We start from the raw sequence: 17,003 nt of genomic DNA on the forward strand, positions 1-17,003 counted from the left end.
TAGAAATTCTTCAGAAAGCAAGCATAGTCCTCAATACTTTGCTGAGATAATTGTATGCCATACAATGAGACAGGAGGAAAATAAGAGCAAAAACCGATTTACTCTTCTCTTCTCTTCGAAATTCAGTCTGATTCTATTCATAGCTCGAGATGCGCTAGTGAGGCAGGTAAGGTGAGCAAGCCCTGGAGGGTAAACAGTATCCCATTTCCCCCCCCCCCACTAGAACCAGCCATCAAGATGAATGGATCCACCGTTACAGAATTTGTCTTCTTGGACTTCTCCGGCTCCCAGTCTGCCCAGCTGTTCATTTTAACTCTGGTCTTCACCTGCTACACCATCGTCCTTGTGGGGAACTTGCTCATCATGGTGACTGTGTGGACTGAGCCCAATCTCATTCACTGCCCCATGTATTTCTTCCTTGCCAATCTGTCCCTCCTCGACATATCTTTGGGCTCAGTGGCTGCCCCAAAACTACTGACTGACCTATTGTTCAGTGGCAGGACAATTTCATATGGAGGCTGTATGGCCCAGATACTTACCTTCCACCTTTTTGCCGGTGTAGAAATGTTCCTCCTCAATGTCATGGCCTATGATCGCTATGTGGCCATCTGCCAGCCATTGAGGTACACAACCATCATGGACCGGCAGCGCTGTCTCGGTCTCCTCATACTTTGTTGGATAGGAGCAATCATTCATAGTATTTTTCAAACAACAGTCACGGCCCAGCTACCATTCTGTGGACCGAATGTGCTGGATAATTTCTTCTGTGACATCACACAGGTAATGAAGCTTTCCTGTTCAGACATCCATGTCAGTGAGATACTCTTAGTGTTCAGCGACAGTGTGATCATTATACCCTGCTTTCTGACCCTGCTGGTTTCATATACCACCATCCTGGTCACCCTCTGTGGCCGTTTTGGAAAGGGCAGTAGGAAGGGCCTCTCCACCTGTGGCTCCCACCTGATGGTCGTCTTCCTCTTCTATGGGCCCATTGCTTTTGTGTACATGAAGCCTTCCTCCAGCAACCAGGTGGACAAAATGGCTGCCGTGTTCTACATGGTGGTCACCCCTGCCCTCAATCCCCTCATCTATACTCTGAGGAACAAAGAGGTGAAGGGAGCTATGGGGAAATTGAAAAACAAATGTATACATTTCCTGCTGCCTCAATAGGAGTAAATGTGTGAAACTTTCTTATTTTGCCAAATCAAATGCTGTGCATTTGAAATCAAAATTCACTGTCAAGTGGGCTTCAAAGTGTTGCATTTTTCGACAGATTGACCCTCCTTACCTGCAGGATCAACACCCATGGATCTGACTTGCCATAGGTGCCAACCTGCTGGAGGGCTTCAATAGACCTCCTGGACACTACCGGAGGTGCCTTCCAGTTGCATCTGGGTGGTGTTCAGAAGCTCAGGGAGGCCTTGTGTGGCCTCCTTGCACCTTAGAAGCCCTCTGGGAGGCTTCCAACAGGCACTTCTGATGAAAAACCAGGTGCCTGTTAGAAGCTTGCCAGAGACTTTATGAGGTGTAGGCAGGCCACATGAGGAAGGCACTTCTGGTTGCATCTGGAGATCCTCTGACCACCACCCCCCCCCCCCGCAGATCTCAATATCCATAGGTTCGGTATCTGTGGGGGGTCCAGGAACGGATCCACCATGGATACCGAGGGCCAACCTGTATTTAGCATGGCGAAAGCAATTGCCTCTGTTCACTCCAGACAGTGTCTCCTCTGTTTGGGTGTTTACTGGTGTTTCTTCTTCTTTGTTAGAGAGCCCTTTGGGAGAGGGGACACTTTATGTAATAATTTTTTGCTTTGTAAACCACTTTGTGAGCTTATTTTTTGCTGAACACTGATCTATAAATATTTGTAATACTAATTTCTGAAGATGCATAATTGATACAGTTCAGGTCTACCTTCTACGCGTATCACTTCTTGGATAGAAGAACACTATTCTGACTCAAGATTCCTCTGGACCTTCTATGAGGAAACCAATGGCAGGGAAGGGGGGAAGAGGTTATTAAGTTCAATTGCCAGCTGACCAGGACTGGAAAATGAGTGCTACACTAGGCAGATGTTTTATTCTGTCAAGCACAACCTGTCCTTCCATTTCTAACTTGATTGTCCTCTAAGCTCTACCCTATATGACTTGCAGAGGGTATCAGCAATTTTCTAGCTGGGTCCGGATTTAGCTGGCATGCTGTGGATATTTGATTTTAGCTCAGAAGGTTTACAAGAAGGTTGCAATTTATGAAAAGTTTCAGTGACTTTCTCTCCCAATAACCCAGTAAACCACCCCACACCCAAGCATCTGAGATATTGGGACCCACTGTATGTTCAGGGGATAGGACAGAACAGAAATTTAAGTTCATTGTTACAGGAATCCCCTTCTCATTTGCAATATCATTTTGTTCTATGAAGATGAAGCACAAGTTTGATCTTCATATATTCATGGGTGAAATCTTTCAATTTCTCCAAATCTGTGTCACATATGCTGTGTGTGTGTGTGTGTGTGTGTGTGTGTGTGTGTGTGTGTGTGTAGGGGGTACCTGAGCAAAGAATCAGCCAGTTTCAAGCTGGATCTGGATTTTTATGCATCACTTGTCACCTGTAGGGCTCGAGGTGGGCAGGATATTGACCAGACACCTGAAAACCACTTACCTGCCCTCTATGATGATAAGCGAAGGATGCAGATTCTTAATCTCTGTCTCCATAATGGTGCACAGTCATTATGAGCAGTGGTGTGGTTAGAGGGGGTGAAAAGCACTAAGTTTTGCAGGGAGCCTTGCCGCAGCGTGCAAAAGGTCCTTCCCCCTTCCCTTCAGATTCATTCCAGGCGAGGGGAAAAAAAACAGAGGCTCCAAAGGGGAGTAGTAGGGGCTGCTTGCATGCTGTAGTGAGGCTCCCTGCAAAATCTAGTGCTTTGTACCCCCTCTAGCTATGCCACTGATTATGAGCACCCTCTCTCTTTCATACACACAATGACAACAGCACTAGGGTTCACTGCTCCATAACTAGTAGGCACCTCCAATACTTCAGAAAATGTGTACCACTGTAAAATGGTAAGGTGTTTCTTTTGGAACTTTAATGGCCTCTGCCCTTGTGTGTGCTTATTGATAGCAACAAACTAGCTGGGTGGTGGAATTTCCCCTAGGAAAGGGCTTCTTCTGCAGGTGGCTACTCTGCTTTCCAACACAGGTAATACTGTGCCAAAACCGCTGTGCTGTGCCCCGCAGTAAATAAATAATACCTCTAGTGATTGGACAACAGCACTGAGCAATTTCTTCTCCTACAACTTGTGCTTTGAATGCACATGAAAAAGGGTCATCCCGAAATAGTTATTGTAAAAAAGGGCCAAGTTAATCCACTCTCTCCCATTGACAGTTTTTGTTGTTGTTGTTGTTGTTTTGGCATCCTTCAGTCTCGGAAGACTATGGTGTCACGCTCTGAATGGTGGTTCTGGAACAAAGTGTCCTCTCCAGTGCGCGAAGCCTGGGTAAAGTAGATATGGAGGATAGACTGTTTCCCATGCAGCAAATTTCCCCTCCACGTCGCTGAAATGGTCCAATGGAAAGGCAGAGGCCAATATGGTTGGTTCCAGCAGTGTTGCAGGAGTTGCCAGAACATGACTGTCTTCAGCCATGAACTGCCTCAGGGACTCCGGCTCCAGATTTTGCCTCGAGGTTGACTCCTGAAGCCTTTTCCATAACTGGATGTAGCCACAAGGCAGTGGAGGTTTGGGATCAGAGTTTTCCTCCTCTCAGATGAGCTGCCTTCCCAGGCTAACGAGTCCCATCTACCCATTGACAGTAGTGGCTTTAAAAGGGCTTGGCCTGGCTCAATCTTGCCCATTAGTCCTGCGGTTGCCACTGAGCATTCCCCCATGCTAAAGGCCAAGGCAGCATTGAAATGAACGATGGGTCTCACATGTAAACCACTGAAGGTAGACCCAAAGGTGCTGCCCCCTAGTTTCACATGTGACAGATTTAGCAGCACTTGCATCTAGAGAACAAGATCAGCCACTGCATGAGAACTGGCAGCAAGTATTTAAGGGCTTTCTTGCAAGCATGCATTGGCCAGTCCCCTGAATGTGTGCAGGGGAGGACATGCAACAGGGACAGAAACCCAGTGGTGTCTGGGCGTCACACTTTGTGAAGATTGCCCAGTCTTTCTGAGGCCAAATAGGCAAACTTCAAGTTGATTATGAGGTAGATTGAAGTGATCACCTCAGTTGACAGATTGGCAGGGGGCGGAGGGGGCAGTCACTGCCAACCTCTGGGTCATTTCTATCCCTTCTCACATGCTCTCTTGATTTGAAAAGGAAAATGCAAATGGATTGCAAAAGGAAGTGGAGGGCAGGAGACTAGTGGGCTAGAACATCTCCTGGGAGACAATCTAGCCCTCTCCTCTCCTCCACCTCCACTCTCCTGCTCCATTCTCATTTTGTCTTTTCAAATCCAGAAAGTGGAGGAATAGCAGCCTGAGTGAGAGCAGAGGCAGTGCTAGCATTTGGCACTTGCTGATGTGTAACTGAGGAAGGGCTGGTGGGAACTTTTGGCTTGCAATCTCCTGTACTGGAAGTTCTGGGGCCACCATGCTCATCTCCAAGTGTCCCAGAAATCTCTTTCTAGAAGAATTCCAAATATCCCATTCCTTCTCCAAGCTCTTCAACAGGCCCAAGAGATTTGACATCCAATTGAGTTTACTCTCAGAAGCTTTGATCAGTTTTCTCCCTGGAACATTCTGTTCTTCTGCTATGTTGAACTATGGATCCTGGGCACATTGTATAGACTGGGAGAGACACACTTGCATGTGTTCATTGCAAGAGGCACTGAGTGCGTTCCATGAAAACTTTGAGTGATAACCTGTGTGGTTTTGTAGTTACATTACTGAACTTATGCCTCTGTTCTATCTGTGGCTTACAGTAGTGATACTGCATGAAGCAGTAGCCCCCAGACTCACCACCGGAACAGCTAAGGTGCAGGCATGGGCAGTTTGGAGAAGAATCAGGGCAGGGAGCAGGTCAAACTCTGGGATGCTTGAGGGTTTTAGCAGCATCTGTGCATTCCAAGATCGTATCCCTCTTTTCCCGGACTTATCAAAACTTCACATATAGGCTGATGGGTTCTGAGCTGTCTGTGACAGATCAGGAGAGAGATCTTGGGGTGGTGGTGGACAGGTCGATGAAAGTGTCGACCCAATGTGCGGCGGCAGTGAAGAAGGCCAATTCTATGCTTGGGATCATTTGAAAAGGTATTGAGAACAAAACGGCTAATATTATAATGCCATTGTACACATCGATGGTAAGGCCGCACCTGGAGTATTGTGTCCAGTTCTGGTCGCCACATCTCAAAAAAGACATAGTGGAAATGGAAAAGGTGCAAAAGTGAGCGACTAAGATGATTACTGGGCTGGGGCACCTTCCTTATGAGGAAAGGCTATGGTGTTTGGGACTCTTCAACCTAGAAAAGAGGCGCCTGAGGGGGGACATGATTGAGACATTATGCATGGGAAGGATAAAGTGGATAGAGAGATGCTCTTTACACTCTCACATAACACCAGAACCAGGGTGTCAGGCCTTTGGCATCCCAGACCCTGAATTGTTGTAAGCCAGGATGTGGCAGGAGGGGCCTTGATGTCCAGGCTGGTGTAAAATGTAATTAAAGGAACAGCAGCAGCACTGTGTATGTATGCTGATGGAATCAGCTGCACCTGTTGCAGGTGGGAGTCACGTGACTCACATAGGCTATGGTGGAGTGGTGCAATGCACCACTGGACAGCCAATCAGAGTGGGTTACAAGACTATCTTGTGACTATGAGGTTGCCCTACTCTGATTGGCTGACCCCAGTATATATGAGGCAAGCACAGACACCGAGGTGTGGGTTGTTGTGGTGTTTCTGCGTGCTGTGCTGCTGGTTTTCTGTTCTGACTTGGAGTGTGCTCATCGTGACTGTGCCTCTCTGCTGTGTCCCTGACTTCTGGACTGTTTGACTGACTACTCTTCTGCCTGCTCTTTTTACCAATACATGCTTTTGCAACAAACAAGCCTGTGCCTGCTTCTTTGGCTCTGTTTGGGATCGCCTGCTTCTTGTGCTGTCTTCCTATGCTCCCATGCCTCTTTGCTATCAGGAAAGCAAGAGCTATCCTCCCCTGCTGACCTGACACAGGGGACATCCACTAAAATTGAGTGTTGGGAGAGTTAGGACAGACAAAAGAAAATATTTCTTTACTCATCGTGTGCTTGGTCTGTGGAACTCCTTGCCGCAGGATGTGGTGACGGCATCTGGCCTGGATGCCTTTAAAATGGGATTGGACAAGTTTCTGGAGGAAAAATCCATTACGGGTTACAAGCCATGATGTGTATGTGCAACCTCCTGATTTCAGAAATGGGCTATGTCAGAAGGCCAATGCAAGGGAGGGCACCAGGATGCAGGTCTCTTGTTATCTGGTATGCTTCCTGGGGCATTTGGTGGGCCGCTGTGAGATACAGGAAGCTGGACTAGATGGGCCTATGGCCTGGTCCAGTGGGGCTGTTCTTATGTTCTTAAATAGCTGGTACAGGTTTAAGGCGACCCATTGGAGACCTGGAGGCCTGTGGGGTAGTAAGGAAAATAAAAGATTTTTTTTCCTCTCCAAGACCATCTGGTCCTTCCTCCACCATAACATGCAGCAGCATGAGTTAGTGGTGCTGCATGCTATGGGCTGGCAGGGGACTGGACTGGGGAGTTAGATCACAGAGTTTTACAGCCCAATCCTTCCCAAAGCTCCAACAATGCAGCCACATGTAGGGACGCTGCCACGTCGGCGCTGGCAAACCACACCACCCGTGGTTCAGCCTCCTTGCACCAAACCCAAGCCAATTAACACAAAAGGCGTATGTGGCGTGATATAATCAGGTTGTTTGATTATGCAAAGAGAGTTTCGGGAATGAGGGGGGGAGAGGGATAAAAATAAAGAGCTCTCGACAGAGAGGGAGAAGATCTTCCACCAAGCCCGCCTTCGTCTCTTTCTTCATCTCTATTGAGATCCCACAGCCACATCACTGGAGCATGCACTGGATTCTGCTAGAGGGGCAGTCCCAGAGGTCCTCTCCAGGTAAGGAAACATTTATTTACTTCCCTGGCAGGTCTACTTGGATCCGTGCCCTCAATTTTTCTGGCACAAGTCTGAGTGGAGCTGGGAATGTGGCTCAAGGCAGATAGGGGCAGGGCCGGCCTTTGGGCAATTTTACCCTGCGTCTGGAGGGGCCCCGCACTGGGATGTCAAGTGGAGCACCTGCACTTCATTTTGTAGCTCTCCAGCATGGTAATCTTCCATGCTGAGGCATCGCAAGGAGGGTGCAGTGAATAGAGCATTGCTGCAAGACGGCCCTCCCTCCTTTCTGTCCCTGGGTCCAACTGACTTGGAATCAATCCCTTCCCCAGAAGCAGTTGACAGTGACTCCACTGCTGGGCGCCTTTCCACTGTTGCTCATTCCGGTGAGTAGGGGAGGCCAGTGAGGGTAGGGGTTCTGCAAAAATGTTTTGCATTGGGCCCTATAGCTCCTAAGGCGGGCCCTGGGTAAGGGGTTAGGATATTGGTGGAGCTGCTGGCACTGATATTGCCCCCTTCATGGCCTCAACACACCCCTTCTGGTCCCAGTCTCTGCCCCATTCCTTCTCCTCCCTGTTCAGTTCGCCCACTGCCCACACTCTGTGCTGACTTACTGGCACTGGGGTTTTTCTGGAAGCAAAGGTGGCCTGGCTGCACAGAATGGCAAGTTGCATTTTGCAATCACCATAATGCACACTGCCAGAATGCGAGTAGGACTGGGCCTTTGCAATCCTAAACATACATACCATAAAGTAAGCCTCATTAAGCTTGATGGGACTTATCTCTGAGCAGACAGGGATAAGATTGTGTTTTGATTGCTCCCTTGGGTGATTTGGGACCAGTTACGATCTGTCAACCATACTGGGCTGTTGTAAAGATAAAAAGGAAAGAAAATAATGTTTGCCATGCTGAGGATGGGTGGGGTTCAAATTAAGTGAAGGAACTGCATCAACATGGATGGATGCAGGCTCTCCTAGGGGAAAAAGATCTTGGAAACAGCACACAAGCCCTCTAAAGTTCAGAGCTCCCTAAAGTACTGCTGTGTACCAGAACTTCAAAATCTTTTTCATTTATAATTAACCCATGTGGGACTGAAGAGCAGTCAACACTATCCAGGATGCCGACATCTTTGTTGTTTTAAAGAGAACATCACAGGCTTTGAATACAGAGGGAGAAATCCAAGAACCTCAAGTATCAGGTTTATGTCAAGGAAAACTTGAAAGCATTATGTCCTCTTAAATTCCAGATGAGGTGAAAGCTATCGACGGATGACTATTCTCACTCTAATTCTCCACTAGCTTTCTTGCATGGAGCATCTTATTTTCACTGAAGTTCCAGTTCTCTCAGTTTCATTAAAACATCACGCTGGACAACTCCATCTTCCATTTCCATCTCCAGTCTTTTGCTCTCCTGAATTTCTTCCACCTCCTTTGTTCATCCTTTCTGAGCCTTCTTGAAAAATCCAAACTTTGGAGGATGCAATGAAGAACTGATTGCTGAGACAGAAGGCACTTGTTCCCAGATCCCCTTTTATTCTGAATTGCAATGCGAGTGAGAATCTCTGCAGAAGGTGGATTCTAACGTATATGACAACAGACCCCTCAGGCAGATTGACACTTCCATGATACAGAGATACTGCAGGTATTAATTTTATTTACAATTTACAATAAAACCATAGAATAGAGTTGGATGGAATTAAATTGAACATTAAACAGATTTCCTGTTAATTCACTTTCTGGGAAAAACAATGTTCCCTATTCTAGAAACTCTCTCAAATGTTCAGAGGAGTATAATCTCCTACTTTTTCTGTTAATTTAATCATATTTTTTTTACAACTTCTAGCTTGCATGCATATTCTCACAAAAAATTTCAACTTTGTCAAAGTCTATACTTTTCTCCAGTCATCAATACTTCTTCTTATTCTTCAGCAGCAGCAATTTTACCACGACTTAAACTACATTTCTTCAGCAGTTGCCAATTGCAGTTCAGTACCACCAAGATAACCATCAGCAAAGGCTTTCATCAGCAAATGAAATAAAAGGAATGCATCCTGTTCAAAAGGAAAAGTCTCTGATGCAGTCTTTTAGTTCTGTATGATGTGAGATGAGTCAATTATGTCTGAGTATAAAATTATTATTCCATGGCCAGCAAATAATTGGTACAGTTATTGAACAGAAACTTGTTGAACAGAGCCGTACTCTTTTAGACTGAAATAAGAATAAATAAATTAAGTGGAAAGACACTTCCTTGAATTGAATAATTGTCTCTTGGAACAGTGCCTGAAACTATATTTCATATCAACCTTCAGAACTCCCAGAATGGGAAGAGGTAGAAGTGTTTGTGGAAAGCTTGAAGCTTCCTGATGTACTGATTGCAGCAATATTGCACATGATATTATTTCATCTATTTCCCATCCTTCAAGGATCCCAAGGCACTTCACATGTTCCCCATTTTTTCCCCTCACAAAAATCCTCTTGGGTAGGTTGGAGACGGAGTGACTAGCCAAGGTCACCCAGCAATTGCCATTGCTGAAAAAGGGTTTGAACCTGGGTCTCCCTGATCTCTGCACAACACTCATAATTTGCTCTTGAACCCAGTTACTCTGGACCAAACACCACATGGTTGCTGGTTCAGATGAAGGTCCAGATGAACGACATCTCAGCAGCCCCAACTCAATCATGCTCTCCAGCAGGAAGAGAGAATGGCCTCTGCACCCTGCAGCGACTCTCCCAGACTTCTTCAGGCTAGACAGAAAACTCCCCCAATTGGGAATCTCCATTAATCTCCCTGATTTGCACATTAAAAAAAAAAAAAAAACCAACAGGTTATTGACAGAGAGAACAGAGAGTCCTGAATATTGGCCAGCAATTTTTCCTTTGTTGTAGTAGTATGAGACCGAAGCCTGGAGTTTAATCATGAAAAATTGGAGCAAAAAGGTGTTGATTTTATTAAGTATGTTTGATTTTATTAAACAATCCAGGAGGGGAACGAGATCTAGCTGCTGAGGGCCTGAACCTGAGCCCTGCGTGCAGGCTTCTTGCTGGTGCACACTGTTGCAAACGTGCCTTAAGGCATGTTTGCAAGCCCTTACTGCAGCACCAGTGCCCAGGCTAGCCCCGTGCAAGTCCAGAGTGGGCACTGGGCCTACATTACATCACCTGGTGGTCGCCTGGATTGCCAGATGGCAGAGAGTGTTGCCCAACACGGGACTTGCGGCCCAACACAAGACTCTCCGAATCTGCGCCAGCTCCAGAACTGCCGCAGAATCGAGTAACCCCATTGCAGGGCTACTTCTCTTACTTGGGGGAATTGGACAAAAGTCCCCATCTCCAAAGGAGATAGCAGTGGCTGCCCAGGGAGTGTAGGAAGCTGCAGCCATTTTGGCAACGCGGCAGCCCCGCACTCCGGGCAACTCAGGATTGGGCTGTGAATTTCTCAGGGCAAAAATGGGTTATGGGGGATGAACCCTCTCTGGTTTAAACAGATTCAACAGAGGAAACTGTCTCAGTATGTATTTTTTTTTCTCCCTTCAGAACTGCAGTAACAAGACGAGATGCAAATCTGTGTGGAACACGTGAAGTTACCTAATACAGTCATCAGATCAGGGGTATGTGTTATCATATCTTGTCATTTATATGTAGAGGTGGGTGAAAACCCCCCTCCCCCCCACCATGGACTTCACTTTTTTTCTGAGTTTTCCAAAGTTAGAGGCGCATAAAGAGATGTTATGTGTTTTTATTTCAAGGGTACATTTTAATAAATTATATGTATAAATTATAAATGTTTTTAAAGTGAACTAGGTAGGTGATGTAGGTGGTGCAGTGTCAGCAGATGCAGCTACATGCATGTAGGAGTGTTAGATGACAATGGTTTTGTGTTCATTATTATTATTATTATTATTAACATCAAAATGACAACACAGCTAATAATTGTATATGTACACATAAAAACCACAACATTATCAGGTGGTAAATCATCATCATCATCATCATAGCAGATTATGTAGATGTCTTATTTTTTTTAGAAAAATGAGGAGTGATGTTATGTGCTATCACAGAAAAAGACCCACTCCTCTTTATAGGCCCTCCAACGAGCTCAGGGCAGCACACATTGATCCCCTTTCTTCCTCACAACTGTCCTTGGAAGCGGTTTGGAGTGGGACAGAGTGAGTGGCCGTGGCCACCCAGAAATATCCATGGCTGAATAAGGGATAACGGTTTGAACTTCTGTCTCCTCAACCTGTGCACAATACTCTGGCTACTCTATCACAATGCCCTGGTAACCTAGAGCTATCCAGCCTTGCTACTTGAAGTCATGTTACATGCAATGGTAGGAGTGGACCTAGGGAGAGATGAGAAGGACCTGGAGGATAAACCCTAACTCATTTGTTTCTCCCACCAGAACCAGCCATCAAGATGAATGGATCCACCATTACAGAGTTTGTCCTCCTGGGCTTTTCTGGTTCCCAGTTTGCCCAGCTGTTCGTTTTACCTCTAGTCTTCACCTGCTACACCACCATCCTTGTGGGCAACTTGTTAATCATGGTGACTGTTCGATCTGATCCCAAACTGTTTCAATGCCCCATGTATTTCTTTCTTGCCAATCTATCCCTCCTTGATATATCTTTTGGTTCAGTGGCTGCCCCAAAACTACTGACCGATCTACTGAACAATGGCAGTACCATTTCTTATGGAGCCTGTATAGCCCAGGTATTTACTGGCCATCTCCTTGTAGGTGTAGAAACATTCATCCTCAGTGTGATGGCCTATGATCGCTATGTGGCCATCTGCCACCCACTGAGGTACACAATCATCATGGACCGGCAGCGCTGCCTCAGTCTCCTCCTACTTTGCTGGGTAGGAGGCCTCATTCATGGCATCTTCCAGACAGTGGTCACCACCAAGCTACCACTCTGTGGACCGAATGTGCTGGACGGTTTCTTCTGTGACATCACCCAGTTAAAAAAGCTGGCATGTGCAGACATCTATGTAAGTGAGGTGCTTTATATTTTCAGTGACAGTTTGATGATTCTTCCCAACTTTCTGATCTTGCTGTTTTCATATGTGACCATCCTGGCCAGTCTCTGTGACCATTTTAAGCAGGGTGGTAGGAAGGGCCTCTCCACCTGTGGCTCCCACCTGATGGTGGTCTCCCTCTTCTATGGCCCTATTATAGTTGTGTATATTAAACCCTCCTCCACCTCCCAAGTGAACAAAGTGGCCAGCATATTGTATGCGGTGGTCACACCTGCCCTCAATCCCCTCATCTATACTCTGAGGAACAAAGAGGTAAAGGAAGCCATGAAGAAGTTGAAAAACAAATGTGCGCATTTCCTTCTGCATCTGAAGGAGTAGATGTGTGGCAATTCCTTTTCCTGCCAAATCAATTTGTGTATGAGTCCTAATGAGCCAGAATGGAAAAATGGATATTATGTTGTTGCAAGGTCAAGAGCAAAGTTCAAAAGCAAACTCAGTAGGCAAGAGTGGTGATCGTCTGCAAGCTTTATTTCGTTGCCAGCAACGGGCCTCTCAGAGACTCCTTGTCCAAAGCGAAGAGAGCAATGAGAGCCATGTGTCAACTCTCAAAGCCCTCAGAGAGAGCAATTTTCCAGTGTGAGCCTCTCCCTTAAATTTATTTATTTATTATTAATTTTATTTATTTATATCCTGCATTTATGCCCAAAGGGCACACAAGGCTGTTTACAACAATTAAAAATACAACATTAAAAACAACAATTTAAACAATTTACAATTAATTAAAAATCTAAAAACAAACCCCGTGGATTCTAATATAAAAGGAGAAAGAAAGCCAGCCAGCCTGTCAACACTTAAAAGCTTTTTGAAATAAAAAGGTCTTCAGTCCACGCCGAAATGTTAGCAAAGAGGGAGCAGTTCTCAGTTCTAAGGGGAGGGCATTCCAAAGTTTGGGGGCCACCACCAAGAAGGCCCTCTTCCTGGCTGCCGCCCCCCTCACATCTCTTGGTGGTGGCACAGTCAAAAGGGGCCCCCAGATGATCTAAGAGCCCGGGCAGGATTGTAAGGAAGGAGGCAGTCTCTCAAATAGCCCGGACCCGAGCCGTAAAGTGCTTTAAAAGTCAAAACTAGCACCTTGAATTGGGCCCGGAACAGAACCGGCAGCCAGTGTAGCCACTGAAGCAACGGCTTCACAAAGTCAAACCAACATGCTTCAGCCACCACACAAGCAGCCGCATTCTGTACTAATTGTAATTTCTGGACCGTCTTCAAAAACAGCCCCACGTAGAGCACATTGCAATAATCTAATCTAGATGTCACTAGGGCATGGGTTACTGTGGCCAGGTCCGCGCAAGTCAGGTACGGTCGCAGCTGGCGAATCAACCGAAGCTGAGCAAAGGCTCCCCTGGCCACCGCCGCCACCTGGTGACATCAGAGATGGAGGCCTTCTCAGGATTGGCCACAGAAAACTTTGTGTCTTTTGCTCTTATCTTTTGCTACTCTTTACTTATTTATTACTGGCCTTTGGTATGTCTTTGTTTATCTCTTGCCATTCCTCACTGGCCTGTCCCTGACATGTTTCAAACAGCCATCTGCTTATCTATTCAACATTCCTTTCTGTCTGGTTTCATCAATCACTGGTTAAACTAAGCCTTTTGTTGTCCCTCTATTAATTCCATATTTAATTCCCTTTATGTGACTTATTACTTTGATGTATAGTGGTATAATTATATTTATTTAATACAGGACAAACTATCCTTATTGTAAATAAAGATTTTAAGAAACTTTTCTCTTTATTTCAATTAAATCTAGCTTCTTTTGTCAGCTTTTAGAGGCTCTAATGATGTTTTGCTGGCTTAATCTGTTCCTGTCTAGCTGTTATTTACAGGTGTCTGTATCTCTGTTGTTGCTCAATTATGTTTCTGCCTGCCAAACAAGATAAGTTGCATTACTAAGACTTTCTCATTAAAATGTTTCTAATTGGGGTATTTTCTTAGCCTCATACTCTGATTTATGTTCCCAAGTGATATGTTATTCCAATTAGTTGGAGCAAGCCATCCTGCTTCCTGACTACTAAATCTCTTTTTGAGTTGTAAATCTGTCTCTGAATTGTAACTCCTTAGTTCCTCTGTATGTTGTATCTAATCTCACTTTAAGTTGTAAATCTCTAGTGACAGGTGGGAGATACAGAGTTAGGAATGCCCTTGCCTAAATAAGAGTCTTATCTGTAAGCTGTAACTTCTCTAGAGTCTCCTTGTCAAACTCTTAATTAACTTTAGCCAGGCATCTGCCTTTTAAAGGTTGCATTTGAATTACATGGCTTGAGCAGCCTTAATGGTCAAATTTAACTGCTTTTACTATTCTGTGTATTCAGGCAATCAAACTATTTTAACAACAAGAATTCACTTTGAACTATTATATGTTGCTATTAACATTAATCTATACTCTTAAGCAATAACTATTAAAATATTAAAGAATGCATGGAAACATAGTATTCCTTTGACATTTCTGTGATGCCCTGGTGATAACTCTTTCAGTATTCATTTAAAATGGCATAACTGTTTTTGTTTTCTTTTTTTTGGATTTAAGGAAGCTTAAATCTGCAAAAAGCCTCTTCTTGCCATGGGTTTCAATTCTCTGTTCAGAAGCAGACATTCAAGCTTGGGAGTGCATTTTGATTTAAAATGAAACTAATCTGTTCAGTTTAGTTTCATTTATCATATTACCAATTAAACTTGACAGCTGGAAATTCTAGCTTCTTTTCACAAACAGTGCTTTGAAGCCTGAACCTTATTGTGCCCTTGACAGCTTGCTAAGATACATTCCTTTGCTGATTTATAGCCTGCACTTCCTACAGTGAGACAAGAGAAATGTTTTTGGTTCTGAACATATAAGCATTGCTTATATGTTCATAACATTTTCCTTAAACATAACATTTTCCTTATTTCTTAAACATTAAACCAATAACCAATTTAACTATTAACACCCATAACATAGCATTAACATTATTAACATAAGTAAACATAAATGATTGGTTTCAGCATAATGGCTATGAATACTCATAGCATGGCATAACATTTGCTTCATTAAACATTTGGTCGGTTAGCATAAGTGGCTTTCATGGCCTTGCCTCAATGTATTAGGGCAGGGGTGTCAAACTAGTTTCATATAGTGGACCAAATAGCATCCATGATGCCTACTGTGGGCTAGAAGGGATGTCATTGAGCAGGAAGCAATGTCATTAAACAGGTCATGACCAGAAATAAGCACTTTTTCTCACTTAGAGCTCATTAGTTGCAAAAGTCAGAAAAGAAATACCCAAATCTTGCTCATGTTTTCACAATATGGGAGAGCCCAATTATCATGCTAGCTGTCCTTTCAACAATTACAACTCCGTTCAGCAGCTGCGAGCAGCTGATAGTTGAACTGGGATAACCTGAGGGCCACATAAAGAGCTTCCAAAGGATGTAGCCGGCCCACAGGCCTTGTGTTAACACCCCTAATTAATCTTGCCCTACTTCCTCTCTCACTGCTACAAATCGAGGAAGCATGGCATCCTGCCTATAGAACTGCATGCCAGGATCCTAAAAACAGAGAACATTGTGGATAGTGGTGTTGGAATTTTGGTTGCAATGCTACCTGCAGGACTTTGGAGGGCCTCGTAATGCCCAGTCACCAGCAGAGACCATCTACCTGCCTGCTGTGACACTTGCAGGAGTTAAGAGCTTTGAATCTATTTCCTCCCTGCTAATTTCCCTCCTACACTCTTTTCTTCCTTCCACACCATTGAAGAAAGGGGATGTGCTGCCTGAGGGCTCTGTCCCCGCAATGGTAGATCTCCCATCATGCTTCCACACAATGAGGACAGCTCTAGGGTTCTCTGTTCCATAGTAAGTACCTCTGACTACACAGAAGATGTATATACAACTATAAAACAGTGAGTAAAGTATTTCTTATGGAATGGTAACCAGCCTCTGCTCAAGTATATATTTTATATAGAAACCGCTTTCTGAGCTTCTCTTTGCTGATCACATATACATATTTGTAATAAGAATAACTCTGAAGATGCAGGTCAGGTCTACCATTCATTACCATTTGGACAACAGAACCATCTTCCAATTCAGGATTCCTCAGAATCCCAGCTACTAGGAAGACAGTGGAAGAGTGGCTGTTTTGCTTTAGAGCCTCACTTGTCAACTGTCTGGAAGGATTTCCCAGTTGACTACTAGTGGACAATGAGTCCTGAACTAAGTGGATTCTTTATTTGATCCAGCAATGTGTGTCCTCCTTCCACTTCCAACTGAGCCTCATCAAACCTCTGCTCTAAGGAAATTGCAAATGCCGTCTGCAAGTTTCTGGCTAGTATATATTTGGCATGATGGGGCCATGATGCAGCAGAGAGGTAGGGAAAAGAATTTTTTACTTAACTACTGTACTGTATCAGGGTTGAAAATGGGCCTACTTGGATCCACACCAGCCCTTTTGTTGGTACAAGTCCAACAAAATGTGGACCCACACAGTTTCTCTATCAAATCCAACTCCATCATGGAACACACTTAATGCCTCTTATAGTGAACACATGCAAATGCATCAATCATTGTCTTGACAATGTGCCCAGGATCTATAATTCAATACAGCAAAAGACCAGAGTGGCACTAGTGAGTACTCCATGGAGGAGAGAGGCCACTGCTGCTGAGAAAAAAACTCAATGAAAAGTTAATGCTCTTAGACCTGTTGGAGACCATGGGGAAGGAATGGGGATTTTGGCGTTCTTCTAGAATTGGGTTTGGAAACATATGGAGCTGAGTGAGGTGGCCCAAGATCTTCCTTTATAAGAGGTTGGGAGCCAAAAGTTACCACCAGTGCTTCTTCATTGACACATAAGCAAGTTCAAAGAGCTGACGTTGCTGCCAGAGCTTACAGTTCTGCTGTTTTCCTC

General features: G+C 44.8%; 2 protein-coding genes across 2 annotated transcripts; both read left to right on the top strand.

The window, feature by feature from the left end:
- Positions 1-237: 237 nt before the first annotated feature.
- LOC136653942 (olfactory receptor 4Q3-like) lies at positions 238-1,170 on the top strand. The gene has a single exon (XM_066630807.1). The coding sequence runs from the start codon at positions 238-240 to the stop codon at positions 1,168-1,170; it is 933 nt and encodes a 310-aa protein (XP_066486904.1).
- Positions 1,171-11,506: 10,336 nt separating this feature from the next.
- On the top strand, positions 11,507-12,445 carry LOC136653943 (olfactory receptor 4Q3-like). The gene has a single exon (XM_066630808.1). The coding sequence runs from the start codon at positions 11,507-11,509 to the stop codon at positions 12,443-12,445; it is 939 nt and encodes a 312-aa protein (XP_066486905.1).
- Positions 12,446-17,003: the final 4,558 nt, after the last annotated feature.

Source organism: Tiliqua scincoides, chromosome 5 (genome assembly GCF_035046505.1).
Source record: "Tiliqua scincoides isolate rTilSci1 chromosome 5, rTilSci1.hap2, whole genome shotgun sequence".
Taxonomy (NCBI): domain Eukaryota; kingdom Metazoa; phylum Chordata; class Lepidosauria; order Squamata; family Scincidae; genus Tiliqua; species Tiliqua scincoides.

What these genes read in the sequence shown, in the direction of transcription:
- LOC136653943 (XM_066630808.1), top strand. Translation starts at nt 11,507, where the DNA reads ATGAATGGATCCACCATTACAGAGTTTGTCCTCCTGGGCTTTTCTGGT.
- LOC136653942 (XM_066630807.1), top strand. Translation starts at nt 238, where the DNA reads ATGAATGGATCCACCGTTACAGAATTTGTCTTCTTGGACTTCTCCGGC.